Here is a 25,423-nt window from a genome sequence, read left to right as displayed (position 1 = left end):
TCTATTGGAAATGGATGAAGATTTTATCTATGGATCTTGATATATTTCCTTATAGCTCATGTGTTTGTCACTAAAATTTACTTACGTACTAGAGATTAGCAGTGGAGCTCGTCATTCATGTTCCGATCGCATATGGCTTATTAAGGATATGACTGAAGTGAGAACCAATAACTGTAATCAAGTCATCATAGGTTGGCAGCCGTGCTCACATTTCGGCCAAGATATAGAGGATTATTTTGCGTGTGAATTTGGCACTATTCGTTTATTTACTTCCGAGAGATTAGCACTCATGTTTATCACCCATGTTTTTGATCGTGGATATGCCTGATGAAGGATATGATTCCCTGAAACTTCGAATCCTTGAATATATAACTCCGGTTACCAACCCTTCATAGGTTGGCAACCGTGCTCACATCTCAGCCAAGATGTAGAGGAGAACCTCGGCCTCTTTCTCGCTTGGGTAGTACGGCGGGCGCTCTCCTTCCTCCTTGCTACTCTTTTCTCGTCCTTAAAGCCAGGCGGGCGTCCCTTCAGCGCACCTTAACCCAATTACGTCCGACTCGGAGGGGACGGGGAATGTGTGGGAGGAATCGCTGGGAACGGAGAGAATGCGAATTGATAAGGGGGAAGGGGGTGGCGGCGAGTCGAAGTGGTCCATTGTCGCGAAGGAGGAGACGAGGATCACTTTTGTCGCACTACGTTGAATCTTAAAGTGAGGAAAAATGCGAGAGAGATATACCGGATTTTTACATGGTCGGCTATCTGGTTTTTTTATGATGAGAGAAAGGATTTTGCATCGATTTTTTTTGGGAAGGTTTGTTTGTTGTCAAGAATATTTTTCGGAATAGTGAAAGTTTTTTTCATCTTAATTTCCAGGATTTATGGCGTTTAAATTAATTGCTGTATTTGAATTGTAATTTGTTCCAGGTCTTCCTTTTCAATTCTTGCCATCCGCTTGTCCCTCGGCAATGGTCTTCATCAGACCATCATGTGTCAAGATATGGCCAATAGGGTTGTTCCGTCATCTTATCAAGGTTCTCATGAGGCCTCTTTTCTCTCCTACTCTTCTTATGACTGCCTTATTACCAACTCGGTCGATCCATTTGATACTCGTCATTCTTCTGTAGCACCACATTTTGAAGGCTTTATCTTTGATTTTTCAGCGGCTGTCATTGCCCATGCTGAAATTTCTGGTTTATTATTTTTATTTTATTCCCAAACCATCAAATATTGCTCATATGCCATTTTATATGGGGTTACCCAACAAATTTAACAATTAAACGTGCACCAACAACCATTCCCTGGATAGGGGAAACTAACCCAGGCGGAACTCGAACCCGCGACCTCTTGTTTGGCAGGCGTGGACTTTACCCTGCCGCCTCCGAGGTCGGATAATTTTGTAAAGAAATCGTGCTTTCAATCGAAAAAGTTCGTTCTTTACCTAGGCTCAGGAATTCATTCATTGTCCCGAAGAAAATCCGAAGAAATCGCCACCTCGGAATTCTTTAAACCTGTGCATTGGACGGTGGACAACGCAGACTTAAGCACGTCCTGGGCGTCGCTACGCAAAAGCCAGAGGAGGGAGGGAGTAAGAGAGTATCGGAGAGGGGATGGCAGAGAGAGAGGTGGAAGTTCTCTTGCAGCGTCTAAGTTACATAAAGGGCAGGAGGGGAGAGAGGTTGCTGAGGCTTCGCGGGGGGCAGGAAAACTGGTAGGGGAGGGAAACCCCCCCCTCTTCCTCTCGGCAGAGGGGTGGGACACGCTCGAATTTGGCTTGGAAGTGTACGAGGAGGGTGTGTGCGTTTTCTCGGTGGAAAGGGGCGGAGTTATCGAGGATGGCTGGCTTGGGAAGGCGTAGTAGATCTCGGGAAAGAAACCAGACGCTGGAGATCTAATTTAGTGGAACGGGAATGGACAAGTGGAGGAGTGTGCTTAGTTGGTATTCCGATGGAATATCTCGGGTAATGGAACGGGAAGAGGGTTGGCCGCCGGGGGGGGGGGGGAGATTTCTGGGGGGGGATAGAGGGGTTTGGTTCGAATGTGTGCGGGGAGAGAATAGTGCAGGGCCGGAGAGTTTTGGTTGAAGGAAAAGAGACGTGGAGGAAAAAGGAGTTAAGGTTCGCCTCGGTTAGGGGTGGAAAGTGATAGGTGGGCGATGAGAGAAGGCCAGTGGACTTATAATGGAGGAATTCTCTTGCATGGCGATATAAGAAAACTCTGGAATGAGGAGGATTTTTCGAAGTTTGCTCATTTAGTACCTATATAAGAGTATAAGCTTGGTATGATTAAGGATTCCACTAAAAGGATTCTTAATTACTGATGATACCCGCGAGGGTTTCATCAGTTATATGTCATTATTAAGGTTGAAGACCTGAAAATTCATTCAAACTCTTAACACTCGTGTCAATTTCAATTTTTGTTAACTTAAGTACTCAAAGTTTTTGTTTTCTCATAGATAAAATGGTTTTATCGACGGTATCGTGCAATAGTTACCTCAATATAAATCCTTCTACGCATTCTAAACTCTTGTTTTTTTTTCTTATGTTCCGCTATTCATTTTGAATTCCCCACCCATTTATCCTTTACGGAGAAGCATTTATGCGTAGCCAATCATCTTTATATCTAGAGTTTCCAACGAATTTAAGAGCTGGAATCAAATCCTTTCAGATTTCTAGACTACGTGTGAAAACTGTCATTAGTATCCGTTGATTTTTCTATGATGAGTGTCTGTTGGATACCTCTAGGGATAGGGTGACCATGTGTCCCAACGATTCGGAAACTAAGTTATTAAGTGCGCACGCGTCACGCTGCCACAAATTCTACTCTATCCTATGGTCTCGGCAAAAAGCGTATGCCAAATGTATTTGTTCATTGCAGTTCGAGATCCCTTACGAATACGTGGGAATTCGGAATTACTCATGTGTATTCAAGTAAAGGTATCAATACTTGAAAAATACCTGTTGTACTCAAGTATTCGCCAAAGTATCCATGTGCCCATTCAATCGAGTGCACTCGCGAATTTACAGTGAATAAATACGTTTCGTATCCTCTTACCTCAGATGTTCAACTAACCAATCCAGCTATCCCCACACCCTTTTTTTATCTCCAAAGATCCCAACGCGACTACTTTTGCAGATCCGGAGAGGGCGAGAGAGAAAGATAAGGATACGGAGAGCCGTCATTCGATTGCCGCGCCCCCATTTTCCCCTCTTGACATCCATCAGCGAAGAGGAGAGGACGTAACACGGGCGGCTACGGGCTTTTTTTCCATGCGAGGTAAAGACGAGGACGGAAAGGGAGTGGTAGGTTGGGAAAGAAGGAATTCGATAAGGAAGACGTAGGACGGGAGTGATGGGGTATCGGAGAAAAGATGTAGAGAAGTGATTGAGCAAGAAAGTGAGCGGAAAGTGAAGAGGAAAACCCCGCGGAACTGGAGGATATGGAGATGAATGACGAGTGGTGCAGGGGCGCAGGAGCGGATACTGGCATTAATTTGGGGGATACTATCTCACCCCCATTCATTTGAGATCAGTGATCGTATGCTGTTTAACTCAATTGGTGATCAAGCTTGTCGTAAAATGGGTTTTGTTAAAAGAATATTAGGAAAGTGCGACGACAAAGTGAGAGAAATTAGCTACTTTTCCCTCGTTAGGCCACATCTGGAATACGCTGCCAGTGTTTGGGACCCTCATGAAAAAGGCTTAATAACAGAGTTAGAACGCGTGCAAAGAAGAGCTGCCAGGTATGTGAAAGGTCGTTACGATAGTCTTGTTAGTGTAACTGACCTCTTAGATAAACTCGAATGGGAATCTCTGTCGGACCGTAGATTGAAAAATAGACTAAACCTTTAAGATAAATTCAAGAGCAGTGTCTTTTCTGACGAAGTTAACCATATCTTGCGGACGCCAACGTACTACGGAAGATCAGATCATATAAATAAAATAAGAGAGATAGATTGCAGAACAGACAGATTCCGAATGTCATTTTTTCCACGATCGATAAGAGATTATAACGGCAGCAATAGAACTCGTAAATAGATTGCATGACTTGTAGTGTAGCCTACTAACCTATGTAAAACTCAATGCATGTTTCTGAATTTCTATTCTATATTCTATTTCTAACAGCATATAGTAGTATAGTTTGTTATTATACGGGACGTTTCTTGGACGTTGTGGTGTGCATGTGGGAGTCCAAATGCATGCTGCATGCTGGTAATTGATCACCCCCTGCCAAACACCCTAGAGGTGGCTCGCAGGGTATTATGTAGATGTAGATGTAAAATTAAAGGGGCATTATTTTTCCTGTTTTCGAGCGAATATTTTACCTCTCTTACCATCAGTTATGAATAATGAAAGTGGAAGAAATAGAAATAACGAAATCGAATAATTGGAAGTTTATTTCGAAGGTGAAAACATAAAAAATGGTATAGATGTATAACGAGGCCTTATTTTCCTGTTTTCGATCGAATATTTACTTCCCTTACCATCAGTTACCGTCAGTATGAGAAGTAAATATTCGATCGAAAACTGGAAAATAAGGCTCCCTTATACATATCTACTATTTTTCATGTTTTCACCCTTCATCATCATATCTTAATAAAAAGTGCCTTGAATTTCAACTTCAGCTAATGTCAAGAAAGATTTCCGTACGTAGGTACTTCAATGGACACAAAGGACCTAAGTGACTATGGACCTACTATGCATACGACCTACGCTGGGTAGTACTAGAAAGGAACAATGATGCTATTTTCGTTGGGGGTGGTTAAAAGGGTAAGGAGCGGAATAGGTGAATATCCAGACAAAGGATTTCACCGCATAACTGAGACCAGGAAGTTGGGAAGAGGGGAAGTTCAAAGAGATGGAAGGAACCATAGGAAGAAGGAAGGAGGAGAGCTGAGGAAGGAAGAGAAGGGTAAGCCGAAGAAACTTGGGAGAGTGAGTAACGTGTTCACGGAGGCGTAACGAAAACCAAGGAGCTGCGGCGTCAAATACTCTCTCAAGGAAGTTTATGAATGACAGCAGTCCAATCTGCCAATCGATATAAATATAATTTCATCTCACTGGGAAACATGAAATATTGTTCGGTGGGTACCATTAACTGGATGCATACATGACTAACTGCAGAAAGGCACCATGTCCAAGTTGGACAATTTTTATTTTAGCTCGGTGTCATAAGCATGACATGTTTCCTTAAAGTAATAAACCTTGAGACTGCATAGAGGGGGTCCAATTCCAACCTATAGAAGGCTGATTTCTGTTGCCACTTCGGTCGCATTTTAATCGGTTTTCAAAAATGTCGGCGGCACCGTAATGAGAGCTAAGCGATTCACGTTTTTCCAATATTTTGCTGTATAATGTTTGTGATTGCGGAGAAAACCATCGAAAAGTTATGAATTGGATAGATCACATAATTGTGCATATAAATATCGGCTAACACCCCTAATTACACCTTATTTCCCCCTGAAACTCGAATCAGTTTGTCCGTCGGCGACGCGAGTGACGACTTTTGTAAACCCACTAAAATGTGCTTCGAATGACAACACCACGAATATCACAAAAGAGGATCCTCAACACTGGCTCAAAATGTGTTATCACCCTCCGCTTTTTTAATTGGGTTTAGATTAGTCGCCACTCGCGTCGCTGACGGACAAATTGATCCGGGTTTCACCGGGAAATAAGGTATATTTAGCGGTTTTTACCCGAAATTTATGCACATGATGATATGATATCTCAAATTCATAACTCTTCAATGCATTTCTTCGTCATTACAAGCATTATAATATAAAATATAGGTAAAATGTGGATCTCATTGCACTCATCTCCGCGCCGCCGACATTTTTGAAAACCGATAAAAATGCGACCGAAGTGGCAACAGAAATCACCCTTCTATGGTATGGGCCTCCTCTATGCAGTCCCATTGGACAATGTATTTAGAAGACAACTTGAGGAACCTCTTTTGTAATATTCATGTCCCTGTGCATTGCCCGACAGGTCCTCCCGGTCGATGTGGCCACCGCTCTCTTCTCCGCCTTATTGGCATGCGACCCGCGCTCCCGTCCGTCCACCCAGGGCACAACCCTACTCTCAGGGTCTCTCGACTCGACCACCACCTCCACATCCACCGCACCCCACACCAATTACGTTTGCGAGTTTGCCGCATCTTGAGTGCACCAGAGGCAAGGAAGAGGGAGGAAGGTCTCGAGGATGAAGACAGTTGGCCTTTCCTTGTATATACTCCCTCTCTTCCTTTCTGAGGTGTCGTAGTAGCGAAGATTTGGCCCAAGTGTCCACTATTGGTAGGTCGGTCAAACAGTCTTTATTTATCAACCGAATTTAGGCATTAATTTGGGAAGACTATCTCACCGTCATTTATTTGAGATCAGTGACCGTATTCTGATTTTCTTAATTGATGAATGAACTTGTAAAAATTAAAGGAGCCTTATTTTTCCAGTTTTCTATCCAATATTTAATTCTCTGAACATCAATGTTGTAAAAATACCGTCCTATCTTATAATTGAGGGAGTGAGGAGCTAAGAGGTAGGAGTGATTTTTTTCTGAACAGAGTTATGTGCAGAAATTAGGTGTAGAAAACAAACGAGATCATGTAGATACTTAGAAGTAGTTAATTTTATTTTCCACATGATCTTAGCACAGAGCAGAGATTCTCTAGTATTCCTTGGCCACCAATTTTATGCATCTTTCTTCTATCAATATCTATAACTAACCCTCAATTAAGTTGATAGACACGCACATACTGGCATACCGTGAATGAGATAAATCCTAATAGGTGGAATTCGAAGCAGCGACCCCTGGATTATCAGGCGATTACTTTACCCCGCCGTCACCGAGTTCGGCAAAAAGTTAGCATACCCTCCTCAAAATTCACTCTGTAAGGCACACTTACGCAATAATTGAGTGTTTGGCCGACCAGAATCATATAAATGCCAATGGAAGATTGGAAGCGAAGTCTTCTGAGCAGCGTGAATACGAATGTTTCAATGGATAATTCTCCAGTGTGCCACTGAATAAGCTTTCAAACTCAGCGGATTTTAACGTCACCACTCGCGAAGCTGACGGGAGAATGATCCCAGTTTCGCGAGGAAAAAACTATAGTTAGGGCACTTCATAAACGTAACTGGCCTGTACGATGCAGCTTCACTCATACGTATTGGATCATCTTTTAAGTCTAATATTGTTCTTCTGTTACTCATCCTTCTTCAAGAGCTCCTTGCATCTCATGCGGTGCCTTCCTTGCCGTTCTTATACTTGTCCTAGAACGATTGCTTTTATCAGTTTATATTGTAGGATGACGCCTGCAGATCTTCTCCTCAAGCTTTTCGATCTTCAAACTTGGCGCCTTGATCTTAAAGACTTAAACTTGGTCTTGTCTTCACTTTTATCAAAACTGTTCTTCTGAAATAAGAAGGATATGCTATAATATGGTGTTCAAATGAAATGCCGAGGCAAAAGCTTAAAAAATATGTATTCGATACATAAAAAAATCATCCCGTAGGTCATCATCATCAATTTTTTTTATCCCGTCATCGAAAACATTTTTCCTCCATTTCATCATCATGGCGGCCAGAAATTCTGGTAGCCCGAATTTCATCACTTTTTTCTGCGATTGAAACAGTTTGAAATCTCCTCAGACTCATTTCATCGCCGTGATTTTCTAGCCCTTCGTTCCCGACCGCCTGAATAGGAGGGCATCCACTGAGTTTTTGCCTAGTCTCCTTCCCCAAAATTCAGCTTTCTCAGCACGTATGCTCCGATAAAATATGCATTTCACCATAATCTAGGCCACTTATATGGCTATCCTGCGCTCAATAAAGAGGCCTTTCATTCGAATTTTGGAACAATTCTAAAACCTCAGAATCTCCTCCACATGTTCAAAAAATGTCACGCTTACCCTGCCCACTTGTTAATACCCACTTTGATTGGAGTTTTTTATACCCCGCTTACTGTTTTGTCGAGAATCACGCCAAAAATCTTTGCATCGTATGGATTTTCTTATGGTATACATATTTTTGTTCCACTCTTCAAAACCAGTCTAACATGTTCGGAAATGTCTTTTCATCTTTTTTATTTTGTCATCGCCATCGCTACAGTTCACGTTGATGCTTTTCCGTTCTAAAAAGGTTTCCGTCCGTTCGTTCGGTTTGAAATCGTGGAGCTAGGGAGGGGATATCAGAAGTAGTTTCCAAGTAGGCTTCCGCGGAGATTATGGTGATATTTAGTGATTTTTCTGGGTATTCTTCCGCTTTTATCCATTTTGTAGGACAATATTTCGCCAACGATCCAGTTGGCTTCCTCAGGTCCACTTCGCCAACGTTCCAGTTGGTGAAATATTGTCCAACAAAATGGATAAACGCGGAAGAATACCCGGAAAATCACGAAATATATCAGAAGTAGTGATAGTCATAAGGACATGTGAATCGCATCCCTGTTTAGTGGGTGAGAATGGTGAAAGTTTGATGAATGGTGGTAATTGGTTTCAAATAAATATTTCCTTACGAAAAAATAATCCGAAATGAAAAGCCTTATTTTTTTAAGTCGAAACATTGACTAACATAGACCGCAATATTTGAATTATTTTGGAAATTCCCTATATTTACTCGACGATAACTAAGCATTATAATTTCATTTTTTAACTTTACAGTTGCGGAGAGCTGTTTCCCAAAGTGTTTATGTTCCCAAAGTATTCAATATGATGAGAGATGATTAAGGAAATATGGAATCTATCAGGGAAGATGAGAGAAGGACAAAACAATAGTTGCTTTGCACATAGATCATGTTGCTAGAGACATGTAATTACTCTACTGACAAATTATACAAGGCACCTGATGATAAGCCAAGAGTGCGCGTTAGCACGACCATATTGTTAAATTAACTGAATAGTGAGTATTTTATGTTGAACTGGCACATTATATAATACGTTGTTAAACTGTGCAATTTAATTCAATGTTACATTGTCAAATTCATTTATTTACTGTATTAAACAAAAGAATTAAATCGAAGAAATAAATCTGTACCTCGCAGGTAAAAGACACTGTCCGTTTTCCTTTTTTCAGGAGAGCAGTTTTAAGATTTGGCAAAAATTTAACCAGTTATTACTGGAAGTTTAGGTTAATATACCAATAACATTGTGATATAAAAATTTTGTAAACTTGTTACCTAACCATGTAGTAGTTACTGGTTAAATTTATGCAAAATCTTAATACTGCTCTCCTGAAAACTTAGGAAAAAGGACATTGTGTTTACCTCCGAGGTACAGGTATAAAACTTTAAACAAAGCAGCGATAGGCGGGCGCGAAGAAAAGCGGAGCGGAGGTAGATAGGTTTCGGGTGCGCATGGAGAAAAGGCCAGTGGAGGGTTCAAGAGGTGTTTTTTTTTCTCATCCTAGAAGTCACTCGCGTCCTTGTCCACGTGTGAATGGAAGGATCCCTTAACCGAGTTAAGGACGGGGGAGGGACACTTGAAAAGGTGAGAGAGGGGTCTCTCCGGGGTGGTAGGGGGACAGTGTGGTCAAATGCAGGGGAGGCCGGCCAGGGCCGCCGCCCTCACACGGTGAGGAGCCTTTCCAGTTTTCGGAGAGGGGCGATGAGGTACTCCGCACAAGGTGGAATGTGTTTCGCACTTCTGTTTGGTTGACTCAAATTCGCGTCTAAGAGGTGTCGAGTCGGAGTGTTTTCGTCATCAGCGCCGAGGAGAAGTTGTTACGAGCTTGAGTTAAGGACTGGAGGAGGCGAGATAGACAGGGTCTGGTCCATTTGGGTAGCATCCACGCATGGACCTCGCTTCCCCAGCTGCGAACTACCTCGGTTACTTCCTTGACGTGCAGAGGGCGCTGCTCAAACTAGGTAGTATTTTTCACTGATATATTGTGTTAAGGCCGTTAAACACGGGGCACGTATTTGCACAATCTGACGTGTATACGAAGGCGTAGTCAAAATTATTTCTAGTAAAGCGGCGGATAATGCGCGGACGTGAGATGGCAAAATTGCCAGTTCTAAATTCGTTCGTGTATTCGCGGAATTCCACGCCATGAAGAGAAATTAATGCAGTTCTAACCTTCGCAATAACGTGCCTCGTGTCTAACGACCTTTAAAAACCTGTTATTGTAATTGTTAATTGAAGGTTTCGTAGCGCATGGTGATGTATTAAGTGTATCATAGTGAGATGGCCGGTGTACAGTGTGGTGACCTTACCTCCGCCGTTAATTTCAGACAAATGTGATTTAATTGTTGCCGGTGAGAGGTATTATGCATATTACACGTGCTTGGGTTTTTCCATCACCCACCAGTCTGAGATATGTTTAATCGATAGCGAGGAGATCATGTTCGTCTGAGGAAGTGGCTTACAAAACTCACGAAATATTGTGATAAATATATGCCCTGCCTGTCACACTGTACCATAAATAGCTTTCTTAAATTTAAACTTAGAATTAGTGTGCTGAAGTCCAAATATTTCTCCCTTTCCAATGGCAGTTCCTTTGATTCCATATGCATTTTTTCTCGCTCCATTCTTGAATTTAGCCCCATGTTTTTGGTCTGTATTTCCCTCGGAGTACTTGTGTGGTGATCAGAAACAAATTAGGCATATTAACTCATGCTCTTGTGAAGTGCTAGCATATTTTATCTTACGTAGAAGGTTCTGAGAATCCTCGAGTATAATTTTGTTGCCTGAATGTTTGAAAACACTTGATGTATTTCTTTTATTTCCGACCCATTCCGTTTTAATTCAGTAAAATACTCGAGACAAATGCGTAAAATATTAGTATTTATCTCCGCGTTAGGTATAAATTTTATCCGGCATGCAGAGCACATCTGTCTTTTTCATATGAAATCATTTCTTCCGATTTGCCTCCTAGAATTACATCTCGGCTTGACCTTCTCTATAGTATGCTCGCCTTGCCTTCACCCCTTTGTCACTTGAAACCAAATATCCCTCTATCGAAATATTTCCTGCTCGCCGATATGCATCTTTTTCTCTTTCATCGCCCGTTCACGCCCCATTCAACTGTTTCCTTTCCGAATTGAATCGAATGGCCCATTCGACGCTCTCCCAAGAGCGGTGGAAGTTGATCATTATCGTCCGAATTATCATGGCCCAGTCGGAGAGCACCAAATGGCGCGGGCACACACGTCTTTGTTTACATAAATTATCGAACTATGTGAGCGCGGAGGGCGAGTGATGGCGAGGAAAAGTATTTAGTTTCACTCACTCCTCGTCATATTTCCCGCTATCTATATTTCCATCTCTCTTCAGGGGGAGTCTCTTCTCTCATTCCTTCTCCCCTCTCGTTATACGGCACGATTGCCGGCACAAGGGGTGGGGAGTAACTTTGCCACCCCTATAACCCATAGGAGGAAAGGCACAGAAACTGTTCCCTTATTCCCTCTCTTCCGCCACCAAGGGTCCCTCTGGAGAGGAAGCGGCCTTAACCCTCCTCCCCCTGCCCCTTTCCACGAATCCATTTGAAGCGGAGTCGCTTATGACGGATGAAAGGGTTTTTCGCGCATAAAACGGCATCTGCGCTCCGCTAAGCCACCACCCCAATGTGCGTTTAGTGTTTTCGTGGCGGGGGGATAGAGAGAGGGGGGAGGAGTAAGGGGTAGGTGGGGTATAGGGACAGAAGTTAGCCGCCACCCCCGGTATTACGGCTGTGCGCGTGTTCGAGATGGGTATATATAAGAGGGAAGGGGGATGCAAAAAGGATAGTTCGAATCGGGGACAGGGTGTATGGCATGGGGTGGTTTGGTCCTACGCCCTCATACCCCTATTTCTGTTATCCCTCTTATCCAGAGATCCATATCGAACTCCCCCCCTCTTCTCTTTTCATACAAAGCAGCCCCCCATCACCCGTTCATATTACCGTTATTATTATTACTATTACTATTATTGTTATGAGTATCTTTTCGATCTGCTCCGAGTGCCTCTCGCAGCCAAAGCCGCGGTCCGTTTTCGTCAGGGTCGTCTGCGAAGGGGCGATCGAGGATATGTGACGGAAAAGTGGTTAAGGGCGTGGATTGGGGGTGTGTCTGGGCTGGTATAATGCTTTCTTAGGTGCTTCTGTCTCATATCATTTCACTTCAGGCGATAGGAGGTTTCCTATAATGTAATAATGAGGGGAAAGTGTGTTTTGTGGCCATGCGAGGGTCATATTCGTTGTTTTCGTAAGGAAATGCACTTTGGTAATACGTTTTCGACGTGAGCGTGATGACGCATAAATTCACATTCATAAAAAATAATTTAATGTAAAAATTTATTCTTAAAATTTGCCTGATGTAGTCGAAACGATTAGGTTCTATTTGGTGTCAGCGATCAAAAATAAGTCTTATTTTTTTCTTCATTTTTCCTTGAATTTGAAGCGCTGGCCATACCTACGTCTCCTCTTCAAGGGTATCCATTGATTTTTCTATTTTGTGTCCGAGTTGTATGTGTGATAAGTATTTCATCCGAGAATATAGGCTACGTTGGACTTCTCACAAAGATTAAGCCTCTTACTGGATCTTTATCTGAATACCGTACAATTATGAGAAGGCGCTTACGTTGTTACCTTGTATGCTCAGATATATCAGTTGATTTTAATAGTTGAACGTTATCAAAATGACATGAAAAATGTATTCAAATGCGAGTTCTTCCTATTTTTTGCCGAGGAATTTATTTAAGTGCCTTGTATTTGAGGCCACTAATTATCTCTAGTTGAAGACACTTTTTAGGCAACGACCATTAATTCTGGCTATTTATAGCGGTCGCTTATTTGAGTGGCGAAAAAAGTGGCGGCTATCGCAACGAATGTTGCCTTGTTTGTTGTTTTAATTGTCTTATTATCTTATTATGGTTAGCTAATGTTAGCTACAGCTTACTTTTTAAAGTACCTAGTAAACACCCCAAATGAAGCGAAAACCCACGGCGGTCGTTCGTCGTGCAAAATATTTTACTGCTCTTCACACCTCCCTGTTTCCCCTTCTAAATTCACTGCCTCTCTTCAACTCCCACTTCTACGCCAAATCCCAACTTTCTCTCCGTCTTTCGCCTCGACCCCATCCGCACTCCTGGAAACCACGGCCTACACCGCCAACAAGGTGAAGGCGGGAGAGTAAAGGAAAAAGTCGGTGGATGGAAGTGGGAGGTTCGGTGCAGTTGCGGTCGCCACTGTGCATCCCGAAGAGAAGGGTGGTATGAGGCGGGGTGGGGAGGACAGTGAAGGCAGTGACTGCGCAGCGTGCAGTACGTGCGTTGTGGGCGGGAGAGTGTGAAGGAGAGTGGTGAATGTGTGTGTGGATTAGAAGGGGATGAGCTTAATCTGTCTCCCACCTTCCAGTCTCGCAATGGATTCGCTCCCCCCTCTCAGACGTGCTGCGGTCGAGCCCGCGGAAGAGATTGAGGAAGGCTAACGTGCCTCTCTATCTTTTCTCCTTCCGACACCGATCGCGGTGATGGCTGAAAATCAGTTATTGCTGAGCCCCAAGTGCGAATCTCGATTGGATAAAATTAAAACCGTCCACGGCGTTGTCGTACGTGATGAAAATCGTATCAATTTCCTTCCTCATAGGATTTTTTTTCCTTTCTGTAGAAACATTAAATCATGGTTTTGCTAGTAGTGGGCCCTGGTCGCTCTCATAGCGGCGAGGGAATTCCCTGTCTGTCCCTGTTTCCCTGTTATTCATAAGGTATCACTTTCTAAATTTAGATATTCGCTATAAATTATAACATCAGATGATGCACTGTTGAATGGTTAGATAAATGAACTCGTTTCTTCCCTGGGTATATAAATTATCATAATAAAATTGGGACGCAAGGAAAACTCACAGAAATTTGAAATAAAATGTAAAACTTTATCGCCGTCTCCTCTCAGAACGAGTTTTTTTTTACACACTTTCCTCCTTCATGTTTGGTACTGCTGTGTAAATCCTCGAACAGCTGCCAATACCTGAAATCTGCCCCTGTTCTTAGTTATTTAATTATCATTAACCCCAATCTTTTTCGGGAATCATATGCTTTCAACACTAGCAATCTATTTTCATCTCGCGAACCTCAAAGGCCGGGTACTCCATTTAACATTTTGGTTTTGAGTTTTGGTCGACTCTTCGGAATTGGATGCACCATCAAAAGTGGGTGATTAACGTTATGATTTCTAGTAATACACCGCCTGAAGCTTCAGATGATTCAATAGTGTCATGGATAAAGCATTAATGAAGGAAATGAATTCGTAATATGGCCCTGTCATTGAGCGTCAATAAGGTCTAATGCAGTTGACTGCTGCGCTTCACCTCGACACCGTATCAACAGAGATTTTAATACGTCGTATTACAGAGATGTAACTGAATTACGATAAAATGATGCAATTAGGGAATGCTGAAATGCAAACGAAATTTAAAAGATCAATGCGATTTTCCCTTTAGATGAACCGCTTTCGATAATTGATCGATAAAGTTAAACAAAATGCGCATAAATGTTGCCGTAAGAAGAAGTATATTTTATTTACACTTGGTCTTCGTTATGAATATATTAAATGGACATTAGTTGAAATGAGATGGGAGGTTATTAACGGATGATTATTATACCTACGCAGTGAAGCAATTGCTTTGAAGTGTAGCTAATTCACTTAGAACAGGCATTTTTTCCCAAAAAAAAATACATTGATGAAGTTCTTACACGTCACAACTAGTAATTGCTCTCCCTTGTAGATACCCACAGTGAAATCTGTGGTATTTTTTCTTTAAATTAACAAACTTTTTTCCTTTAACCAATCATTTTTACCAATACTTTACTTTCCGGACCACTCCTGTTTCTTTTCATGATCTCCATTAAAAGCGGTGTTTTAATCATCAACATTAGTTATGAAAAATTGCTTATAGTAATCAAATATCTTGGGAAAACAAACTATGATGAGGGCTGGTATATGAAATATATATATGACATTATATAATTTATATAATTCATAACTCTTCAATGCTATTCCTAGTGAGCGAAAACACATTGTTTCTCTGGCGTAATACAGTAACTGGGAATACATGGGTCACTCTTCGTACTTCAACGTACTGTGGACATTTTTGAAAATCGATTGAAAAGCGAGGGTATGAACAGCAAGAATCGATTAATTGAAACTTCTACGGTAAGGACTGGAGATCCCTCTTTGTATTATCCTTATGCATTAGTTTTGCTCTTCGTGGCGTGGTAGGTTATACAACATCCACTCATTCATGAATTTTGGCTCATCCGACGGAGCGTGCGCGAACTTGAGCCTTGCCGAGGTTTCCTCGTAAATGATCCCATGCTCTTCACGCTTTTCACTTTTTTTTTTTTTAAATCCTCCACATATCCCACCCTTCCATCTATACTCTCTCACTGCCTCTTCTCTCCCCTTCAATTCTCCACATCTTTTTCCATCCTGCTACACTTTTTTTACTTCAGTTCACCGTCTTGCTATTTGGACTTTCCTTTCTCCTCTGATCTCTTTTTTTTCAACTATATCCCTCCACCTATTTTTTGCCCTCAAGCGGAATTCCACGGGAGCATCCTACGAAGCTAAGAACTGTGCGGCCTCCTTCAAAGAATCTGGTCTTCTTTCATGAATGGAAGGATTTTTTTTTTGCTCCTTACTACGGTATTTTTCGAGAGTGTCTTGTGTGCTGGTTTTACGTTTTGATGCTGGAGATGTACGTGAGGTAGTGATGGAACTCAATGGAAATCTAATGCGATGGAGAATGAGATGGGTTTTTAAGAAGAAATTTCAAGAACTCATAGGTATGAGGAAGAGTTCCTTTTCGCGTAATTTGTCGTTCCGAGGTTTTACATGCTCAGAGAAATGATTGTGAACATAAATCTGGGTTGAATGCGGCTTGAGACATTCTTCCCGGCGTTGAGTCTTGTATCGCGTTTTAAATTTCTATTAGAGTAGTGGAAGGATATAGCCTTCGGGATGGAATTATATTTGAGTTTGAGTTCGGGATTGACTCATCCTTCCCTAAGTTATTTTAATTCTCTCTCAGTTATGAATGTCCTTTACGTTTGCAGCTCTCGTCCTTTCTTTCAGTTTCTACTTTTGGGGGAAGAGGAATTATAAAAAAAACTTTATAATGTCTCACTCGAAATGAATTTAATTTTTATTCTAGCTTTTATTCCAAACGCCATAATAATAACTGGAATTTTAGCAGTCGATTCTGTGGAAGCTCTTTCTTTTGCAGTGTATTTTGGGAGAAAGGTTAACTTAAAAAAAAGTAAAATCAGAAGAACTAAGCGTGATGGAGTGGAATTTTTCCATATTGATAGAAACTCATTATATTTTCCACGATTATAAACTTTTACTCCCGACAAAGGTTTTGATGTTAATTCATCATAAAAGTAATACAAAATAGGTTAAAACAATGTACAGATTAGGTGCAAAATAGTTCAAAATGTGGGTTGCGCATTCAAGTTATACATTTTTACATAGTTAAAACAATATTAACTGTATTAATTACAAAACACCATTTTGAACTATTTCGTACCTCGAAGATGATGTTGTAATATCGAAACCTTGGTCTGGAATAAAAGTTTATGATCGCGAAAAATTGCATATGTTTCTTACAGTGTTCTAAAAAAGCGTTGCGTCCCAAAAAAGGGGCAAAATACAACCGGTTTAACTGGAGCGATGCGCCCACGTAAAAGGGTTACACTCTCTAACTCGTGTTTGTTTACGCACCGCTGTGCGTATGCATACAATCGAAGAGGGATACACCAACACCTTCCGCGAGTGTCTTTTCGCGGGTGTTTGGATCAGTGGGGGAAGAACCCTTTCGGTTAATTTTTTTTTCGAGGCGTCCGCCCTCGTGGTTCCCATTGAATCTGATTTGCTCCCCCGTACCCCCTGCCGTCTCTATGAGGGCACTCACGGGACTAAAATAAGCAGAGGAGCGCGGATGGAAGAGTGGGCGGCTCATTGCACATGTGTGGGGAGAGGGGGACACGTTTGAGATATATATTATTATTCGCGAGCGAAAAAGAGGGGGGAGAGTGCCCCCCCGCCGTGCCCCACCATATTGCCTGGGAGCAAGCAAGCATTTGAGGGTGGGGGGGGCACTCGAAAGTCTTCTTTCAAAACTCGATAGAATGAGACCACCCGCCGGTCAGAGGAGCATTCAAGGGCCTCCCTTTGCTTTGCCCTTTTCCTCCCTCGTACCTATTTTATTGGGGGTTGAGAGGGGGGGGGGGGGGAAGATTGCACAAAACAGCACCTCTTGCGGCGGCTCCGGCACACGCAGCCACTCACGGCTTCCGCTCCTCCATTGTCTCTTCCCTTCCCCCGCAGGGACCCGTCGGAGAAGGTGGTGGGAGAGAGTGTTTTGGTGTGAAGGGTGGTGGCTTCAGGGCTGTTTCCCCTCTCTCCTCCTCTCGCCTGTTGATCGAAAAATCAAGAGGACTCGGAATATTCAGCTTCACTCCGCACTTGGAAGGATTTCCTCATAAAGGGTGGAGGAAAGTTGTGTCACGAAACTTTAACCCTAGATAGCTGATGCCAATAGGAACCAAAATTACTCATGATGTTTAGGTCGAAATCGCACCAGTATTGAAGTACAGAAACCGGCCGCGAGTTTGCCCTGTTGCCGGATTCCAAAGATACATCGCGATACCCATATCCAGCTTTAAAAATCGCGCAAATGACCTCACCGCCTCTTCCAAAGATCCGCATACATACTTACAAGGAGAGATTTCTCTAGAGAAATTAAAATTCCCTAATTTGCGTCGCCACCCCTTATTTCGAGGTACATTGAAAATCCATAAAATATGTTGAAAATAGGAATAAATAATTGTTTAACTGACTTGAATGAATGTGATTTGGTTGTAACAGATATTTCTTTAATTGTAATGAAGAAAATTTGACTTTACTGGGACTCGAACCCAGGGCGCCCTCGGCAAAAGTCTGTTGTTGGTTGTGCGTACTTACTCGAGGGGAGTGATGCCGAGCCAAATCTTCACTTGCGATTTTCTCTCGAACTCGGGCCCATGGGGAGGAAGGCCATGGCTCTTATTCTACGCTCCCACTATAGTTCAAGAAAATAATCTCGGCATTCAGTTCCCGAAAATCACTCTAGCGATGTCTCCTTATTAATAGTAGTAGTAGAAGTAGTAGTAGTAGTGGTAGTTACCAATCAAAAGCAGCGATTAGGGATGCGTAGAATCAGTGTTCGTTCGCCCTCTGCTTTCTCTTGTCCTCTGTCTTGCCGCCGTACATAGGATACCTTTGGCCCGGCCGCCCCGCGTGGAGATTCACTCGTATATCGATCGAATGAAGAGGGGATAGTGTCCCCGCGCGGCGGGTCGGCCCCATCGTCCGGGCGCATTTTTCCGGCGTCGGCCGAGACCACGTGGTCTTCGCCCCGCGCGTAGATTGGGGTAGTTCATGTTCGCGGTGTCGAAACCCGTGCGGTGTGCGCGCATGCGCTCCTTCGCTACGGGCTCACAAATTCATGGACCTTGAATGTAAGCATCCGGAGAACTACGTCACGGAATTGATGCGAGTTGGGTCACGTGCCCGGTTGGGAAGTATCTAGAGAAAAATATCTTGAATCTAGGGGAAAACTCCTGGATCATCACCTCTATGCATTTGTATTCCTTCACTATAAAGCAATGCTACAAAATTGGTTTTAGAGAGTCGTTTGAATACGCTGGGCCTTGAATATAAGCAGCTGAAGCACTACGTCATTAAATTGAATAAGAGATGGCTCACGTGCTAGGTAGCGAAAAATGTAGAGAAAATATTTGGAATCTAGTGGAAAATTCCTGGATCATCACTTCTTTGCATTTGTCTTCCTTCACTATAAAGCAATGCTATGAATTTGGTTTTAGGAAGTCGTTTGTATACTTTAGAGCATGGTTGCACTTACAAATGTGAGCATGTTGTAGATTTAATGTGTTGAGGGTTTGAAGTACATTTTCTCGTGTTTGTGCGCTTTCCTCATTTAAAAATATGTTTCATAAATTAGCCAAAGTGTACAAGCCATGGAGGTAATTATTTTGGCTTCGGGTGTATGGAGTATGTACGACTCCTTCGGCGCGATTAAGTTGTTGTCACTACGTGCGGGCATAATATTTTACCATGGCATTAAAAATTAGTTACAAGCGTGAGAACCTACTGTTATCTGAGGTTTAAATATATTTACAATTGCGTTAACAGATGCCGAAAGACCAGTAAAAATTGATGACAGGTTTTCACGAGTCAAGGGTTACAACAAAAAATCGAGGTGTGGCTGAAATGTTATAAAAAGATACTTTTATCTTGGGCTTGACTCCGCTGTCGGATATTTAAAGTGCTTGAATTAATGAATGCTTGGACCTGTTAGGAAAAAATAACTTCTCCGCTACCTCCATAAATGAGTAGATTATAGAGACCCTACCTACGTCCATATGCGTGTCGGTTACCCTGACAGGGATTTCCAAAAAACCCGTCCCCTGATTTTTCTGGTCTGGCGATCGCAGCAATTTTTTTTCCGAACCAGTCCGGCAAAAATAAAACCGTCGATGCATTGGCTTTTGCCACCGTGTCTCCGACCAACCGTTACGCGGAGACTCGTAAAACTGAACGAGTTCTTCCTATCGGAATAATGCGATGTCAATGGGAATATTCAGTGCGTGCAATCGAACCGTCCGCTGTATTTTTTTCTCAAAGTCCGTTTTTCACTTTGGACCCACGAGTTGGAATTGAGCATGCTTGGCATTCGGATGCATTTGATCCGTACCTGTGGTGTTCACACACTGATCTGCACAATGCTTCCATTGTGGAGCTGTTTTTTTATCCCCTGAATCGATTTATTTTCGTCGGTGCTGAGGTTATTTTATGGTGTCAGAAAAATATGAAAGTAGTGCCCTTCTGTGCCGTAGCCAGTTTAAGATTAGGAGCTTAAATTTGAACTCACGGTAACGGAAGTGAATTTTTCAGAGTAATAATTAGAATGCCTTTATTTTCGATTTTACAAACTAGGTCCTTTTAAGCCATAAGGCTTGTCATAAGGTTCCATTATTATATGACATCGTGCCTTATTACAAGCATAACATTTAATATTCTGAATAAAAATTACCCTACTGGTTTATTATTTACATTATATACATGAAATTTATAATTTTAATTCATTAAAAATAATAAGACATAAAAAATTGTAGGGAATATTGAAACCAAAATAGGAGAATTTATTATTACTTATAAATATCTGGTTATTTCAAGGTATTCATTCGAGGTCACAGCTAATTGTGGCCGAACAAGGAACGCATCATAGTTATAAATGTATCATAAGATATGAAATAATTTTATTTTCATTAATTTAACAGTATTAATCTTCATCATGTTACTCGTGTCATTCAGAAGATTTTCTTAAATGGTTCATTGTAGATCTGAACCAAGAATAAGCCATAGAAGCGCGAATTCCACCGGGAGGATTTTAAAAAACCATTCATTATAATTTTTACTCTCAAGCTCACTTTGAAGCGCATACATGCCAATGATAGCTCCCTGAAAAAGCTACTTCGCCTCTCCTTTATCTGGCTGCGACAGTACCACTAGTATTGGAGGGATTATAATCAGTGGCATTCGACTTTTCTCTATTGTGTTGTATACCACTTTCATAATTTTAACTATCAAGTTCCGTATGAAGCTCATACATTCCCATTAAAGCCTCTTGAAAAACTCGTATGACTGCGGTATTACCACTACTATTGGATTGGCTAGAATTGGTGACATTAGACTATTTTCTATCGTAGTCTGTTTATATCCGTAACATCCGTGAAAATCAAAGTGTACATTGCAAAGGTCAAAAAGGCAATCAATACCCATACTTTTACGTGAATTCTATGTTTTCCAGGAAAAAAAAATACGGGGACTGAGCATTTTTTTTACCGATGCATCGCTGCACTCCTTAAATTTTCATGCATCGGGTAATTTCGTATGAAATGCGTTCGGGCAACGCGTTTGACCACTAACTGGATGCGATTTCACCTTATTTGAGAGAAAGCTACGAATTCACGTCGTAATTGGGGCATTTTCATCATCAAAGTAAAATTTTGATGAAAGTGCGGTTAGAAAATGATGAAACTAGTCTTACACAAAGTCCCCCAATCATTCATTCCTTTGGCTCTAAAATCATTGGGAGATTCTGTGTGTATAATGGAACAAGCCTTCCTCGCTTGAACTGTGGATTGAATAAATATTAACAGGGTGATGTTAATTGGTGGTTTCATGCATTTAACATCACCCGATGCTTTGGTTTGGCGGCTAAATTCCTTTTACTAAAGGGGATGAAATGAATAAATAAGTAGCTGCGATTCCATTGTCTCACCATTATGAGAGGAAAGCTTAACATTCGATTAATATGCAAAAAGGAAAGCATGTTTTCATGAATTTTGGAGGATACAAAACTTGCCGTAACTTTTTCGCCGAATTTTATACTGATAGGAATTGAAAATTAGCTGGTACGTTACAAGCACTCAGCCATACTGTTCACGGCTGATAGTTTTCCTCGCTAGACAGTTCTCTATTTTTTGCAGGTTTGATTAAATTTAAAATACCATTGGGAAGAAATATTTTCCACCATTGGAAAGAGAATTTAGGGAAATGTAGGTTACTTTTCAGTGGACATGAATATGTTTTAGGTGCATGAAACAAGTTAAAAACAAAATCTTGGCCGTTGCGTAAATTGCCACACGAAGGAGCATGCAGAAACTTTACAGCATCCTAAAAGTTTTATTGCTATCTTTTTTCTCGTGTTAGCACAAAGATTCGATAAAGTTTTCCAACTATCTAGTTGCGTTGTCCTTGAAGTTTGATTATCGGCGGGAAAACAAAGTCTGCGAAATGAGAAAGTAGGTGGTAGATTCGACAGTTGCATTTGATAAAAATCATCAGTCTATTAGACGGAAGTTGTCCTGATAGATTCCATGAGTGTTTCTGAAGTTCGGTAAAAATGCGTTAAAAAACGTTAGTCTCATTACGAATGAAAGAAACTCATTCAGGCGTCAATTGGAGGAAAATTTTTGTATCGAGTTTGATATAATTTTGCTCTTTCCACAGATTTTCATTAAACACCTATCGCAGTTGCTTCATGTTCATGAGGCACGTATATTAAATTTTAAAAAGTCGAGAATATTTAGTGAATGTTGGCCTGCATATTCTAGGGGGGCCTTTTTAGTGATTATTTTATGCTTATAAAGCATCACCACGAAATTTGTTTTAGGATGTCATTTGAGTACCTTACAATATGGTTGTACTTACAAATGTGAGCATGTTGTAGATTTGAACATGTAGAGGATTGAATTATATTTGCAAGAGTTCGGACGTTTTCAATATTTGAAAATATGTTGCAAAAATGAGCCAATTGTTGCAAGCCATGTACGTAATCATTAAAGCTTCAGAAGTATGGAATGCGACTCTTTAGGCGCTGTTATAATTACTTAACTGAGTGCTGTTATAATATTTTACCGTGGTACTAAAAATTATAGGCTGCGCAGTTACAAGCATGAGATACGGCAATGATCAAATTAAATACATCGGTAGTCTGTCTACTGAGGATGTTCAGTTTGGTCTACAGTTCAGACCATCGCTCGCCACCTGGACACATTGAGAGGGAGAAGCAGCAGCCTTGCCCCCTCTGAGGGGAAAGGCGACGGAAAGGGACTGGAGGGAAGCACATACGCGTAGGTAAGAGAGACTTATACTCCCCACCCCATTATGAGGTGGCAGGCGTGATCTCCGACTACCTTCCAACCCGTCGCGAGATTTGAGCCGCTGGGATTGGTCCTCCTAGAGAGAATGGGGCGGTCCGAACGACATTACATACGTATGAGGATAGTGGAGGGGGGGAGGAAGGTGAGGGGTGTAAGAGGTGGGGGAAGGTGGCTTCCCTTTGTGAGAGAGTGGGTTGGGTTTATGGTGATCAACGCACATTCGGATGCAACACTCATAATCTCCTCTTATTCAGCTTTGTACGCCTTAGTTCTCTTCACATTTTAAGTTCCAGGAAAGCGCTTTGACCGGACGATTACAACGAATTCGAGTTCTAATATGCTCAAGTCCAAAATTAAGTTATCGGAAAGGTAAAATAATGAGGATGTCACGTAGGAAGGCTTTCAAAACAAATAAATATACCATAACTTTCCACATTTTTTTTTTCAAATATTTGTGTATGTTTTCCCTCATCACTCATATTACTTGCTTGCTTGCTTGCTTATTTCAGTTTCCACACGTAATGTAACGACTTGTGAAACGATTTTATTTGTCTCAGAGTGACTTGCCTGCTGCCTCTATCAGCGTAAAGTAAGACAAGGGAAAATTGGAACCCTGAATTACTTTTAATCGTATATTTCTCATGTTGCTAATATTTTCCACGCTCTCCGTTATTCTTTGGGACATTTGCTTATCCTACAAGTGTCAGTGGAGTATTACAAAGGAGTTTTGTAACAAGTTATTCATGAAAAATTAATTGGATAAGGAAGCAGATGATGCAGAACCTTTTCTGAGCAATACATGGGCATAAATTGAAGAATTTTGAATAATCCCGGGATCCAATAAATATTTCACGGTGAATTACTGTCTTCGGTGTTTTTATCTTCTCACCTGAGCGTTTGACTGCTTTCAAAGCAAGTCATTGACATATATACATGGAATTCCTCGACGCGCAATCGGAAATGTTGGGAGTTACAAATATTGAATTTATGTACATTTCGCATCCCTGTGACGAATAGCATCTCAACTTTTCGACTTTTTTGTCCCGGTCATTGCAGGTCATGGCGGCGTCAATCAGCTGGGCGGTGTGTTCGTCAACGGAAGGCCGCTCCCGGATGTTGTCAGGCAACGCATCGTGGAGTTGGCGCACAACGGAGTGCGACCGTGCGACATCTCGCGGCAACTGCGGGTGTCCCACGGGTGTGTCTCCAAGATCCTCTCAAGGTGAGTGAACCAATGTCCACATCCTTCTTATACAGCTGATTGTAAGTATAAGGAACTGCTTATCTTTTCTTCTGATAAGAAATATTAGCGCAACGCTCCTCCCTAAGGGGATGAGTTCAGGGTGGGAAATGTGCTAAAACAGTACCAGGGATGCCGACTTACAAAAAATATTGGGGGGGGGGCAAACCGGGGATCTTGACCCGGGAAATTTTATAAGTAGTGAGCTTTAAATTTTTTATGCATTTTAGAAGAGTTATCTGATCAACATTAGAACCTTGATAACTCGAATCTCGATATCTGGAATCTCTGGGGAAAATTGACAAGCCTGAATTATTTTTTCCTCACAATCATAACGAATTTTTGAGGAGGCTCGGGCCCCCTCAGTCCCCATGGAGTCAGCGCCACTGAATAGTACTGAGAAGCACGATGAAGCAGGATATGTAGGTATATGCTTGAACGACGGCTCCATTAACAGAAACTGCTTCGATTTTCTCAAATCAACGAGGATGCGTCAGTGCCTTTCGAATTCAGTCAAGAATATAAACCACTGAACTCAATAACAATCGAATTCAAGTGATGGTTGCGGGCGTGGCTTGGTGTAGATCCTTTATCGTAGGCGTTGAAGTAATAAAAACTTTGCTTTCCCCATACGATGATTTATTTTGTCCGTGCTTTCGTTAAAACGTAACGTTTTCGAGGTTCAAAATTTTAATCAGGTGCAGGATATTTAGATCACCGTCTTTCTCGATTTTCATGCTGAATTGAGCACTGTCAGAAATTGCATTAGCTGTCTTGACGTGCCTTGCCACACACAATCACGTCATCTACGTATCGATATCATCTTACAATGCTTTTAAGGAAGTGGTGTTATTGAAATAATGCCGTAGATTTTTATTTTTCTAGTCTCGTTAATAGTTCAACAAATTAGCTGTACAGTTTTCGGGCTAAAGCCAAGATTCTCATCATGTACCATAGAGTTGAAACCGAGAGAACAATTTGCTTTTTTTTTAACTTCCAAACTCAGAAAATATAGGGAAAAAACTGCTATGGAAAATTTTGCCTATCCTATGCTGTCATTTTTCCTCAAATAAAATATAACACCCCTCAATTTGATGGACCAGTCTTCGTAAAGGTAGTTTCTGGGCTTGTATCACTTCAGTTACGTAAAATTTACCCTTTTAACTCGTTTCAGAAAGGAGTTGCCGTTTCACGTTACGGTATTTTAGAAAGTATTTTTCTGCTTTAGTGACTACTACGGATGCCTACTACGCAATGAGCCATGAGCATGCAGGAAATATTTCCAGTGGCTGTATTGGCATCGCACACGAGTTCTATAACGAACAAACAGAACATGATGTTTACTACTCGTCGATGCGGATTAAAAACAACAACTCAACAACGCAAGCAAAGAATTTGCATTTACCGTCGTTCCTTTATCCTCGGCGTCCATTTGAGGGGACTGGGTGGGTTAACAGCTTTTTTAATGGAGACATTCCGTATTCC

General features: G+C 41.6%; 1 protein-coding gene across 9 annotated transcripts in view; it reads left to right on the top strand.

Annotated features, from left to right (window-relative positions):
- The window catches only part of LOC124160697 (segmentation protein paired-like), a 366,048-nt gene that overhangs the window by 217,079 nt on the left and 123,546 nt on the right, over window positions 1-25,423 (top strand). For all 9 annotated transcript variants that reach the window (XM_046536677.1, XM_046536675.1, XM_046536676.1 and 6 more), the window contains one exon: window positions 23,755-23,920. In XM_046536677.1, the coding sequence (XP_046392633.1) occupies window positions 23,755-23,920 (166 nt within the window). The remainder of the gene's footprint in view (window positions 1-23,754; window positions 23,921-25,423) is intronic.

The sequence above is a fragment of the Ischnura elegans genome, chromosome 6 (assembly GCF_921293095.1).
Source record: "Ischnura elegans chromosome 6, ioIscEleg1.1, whole genome shotgun sequence".
NCBI classification, from domain to species: domain Eukaryota; kingdom Metazoa; phylum Arthropoda; class Insecta; order Odonata; family Coenagrionidae; genus Ischnura; species Ischnura elegans.
The sequence above is the reverse complement of the archived record's forward strand: the minus strand, read 5'-3'. Positions and strand labels throughout refer to the sequence as shown.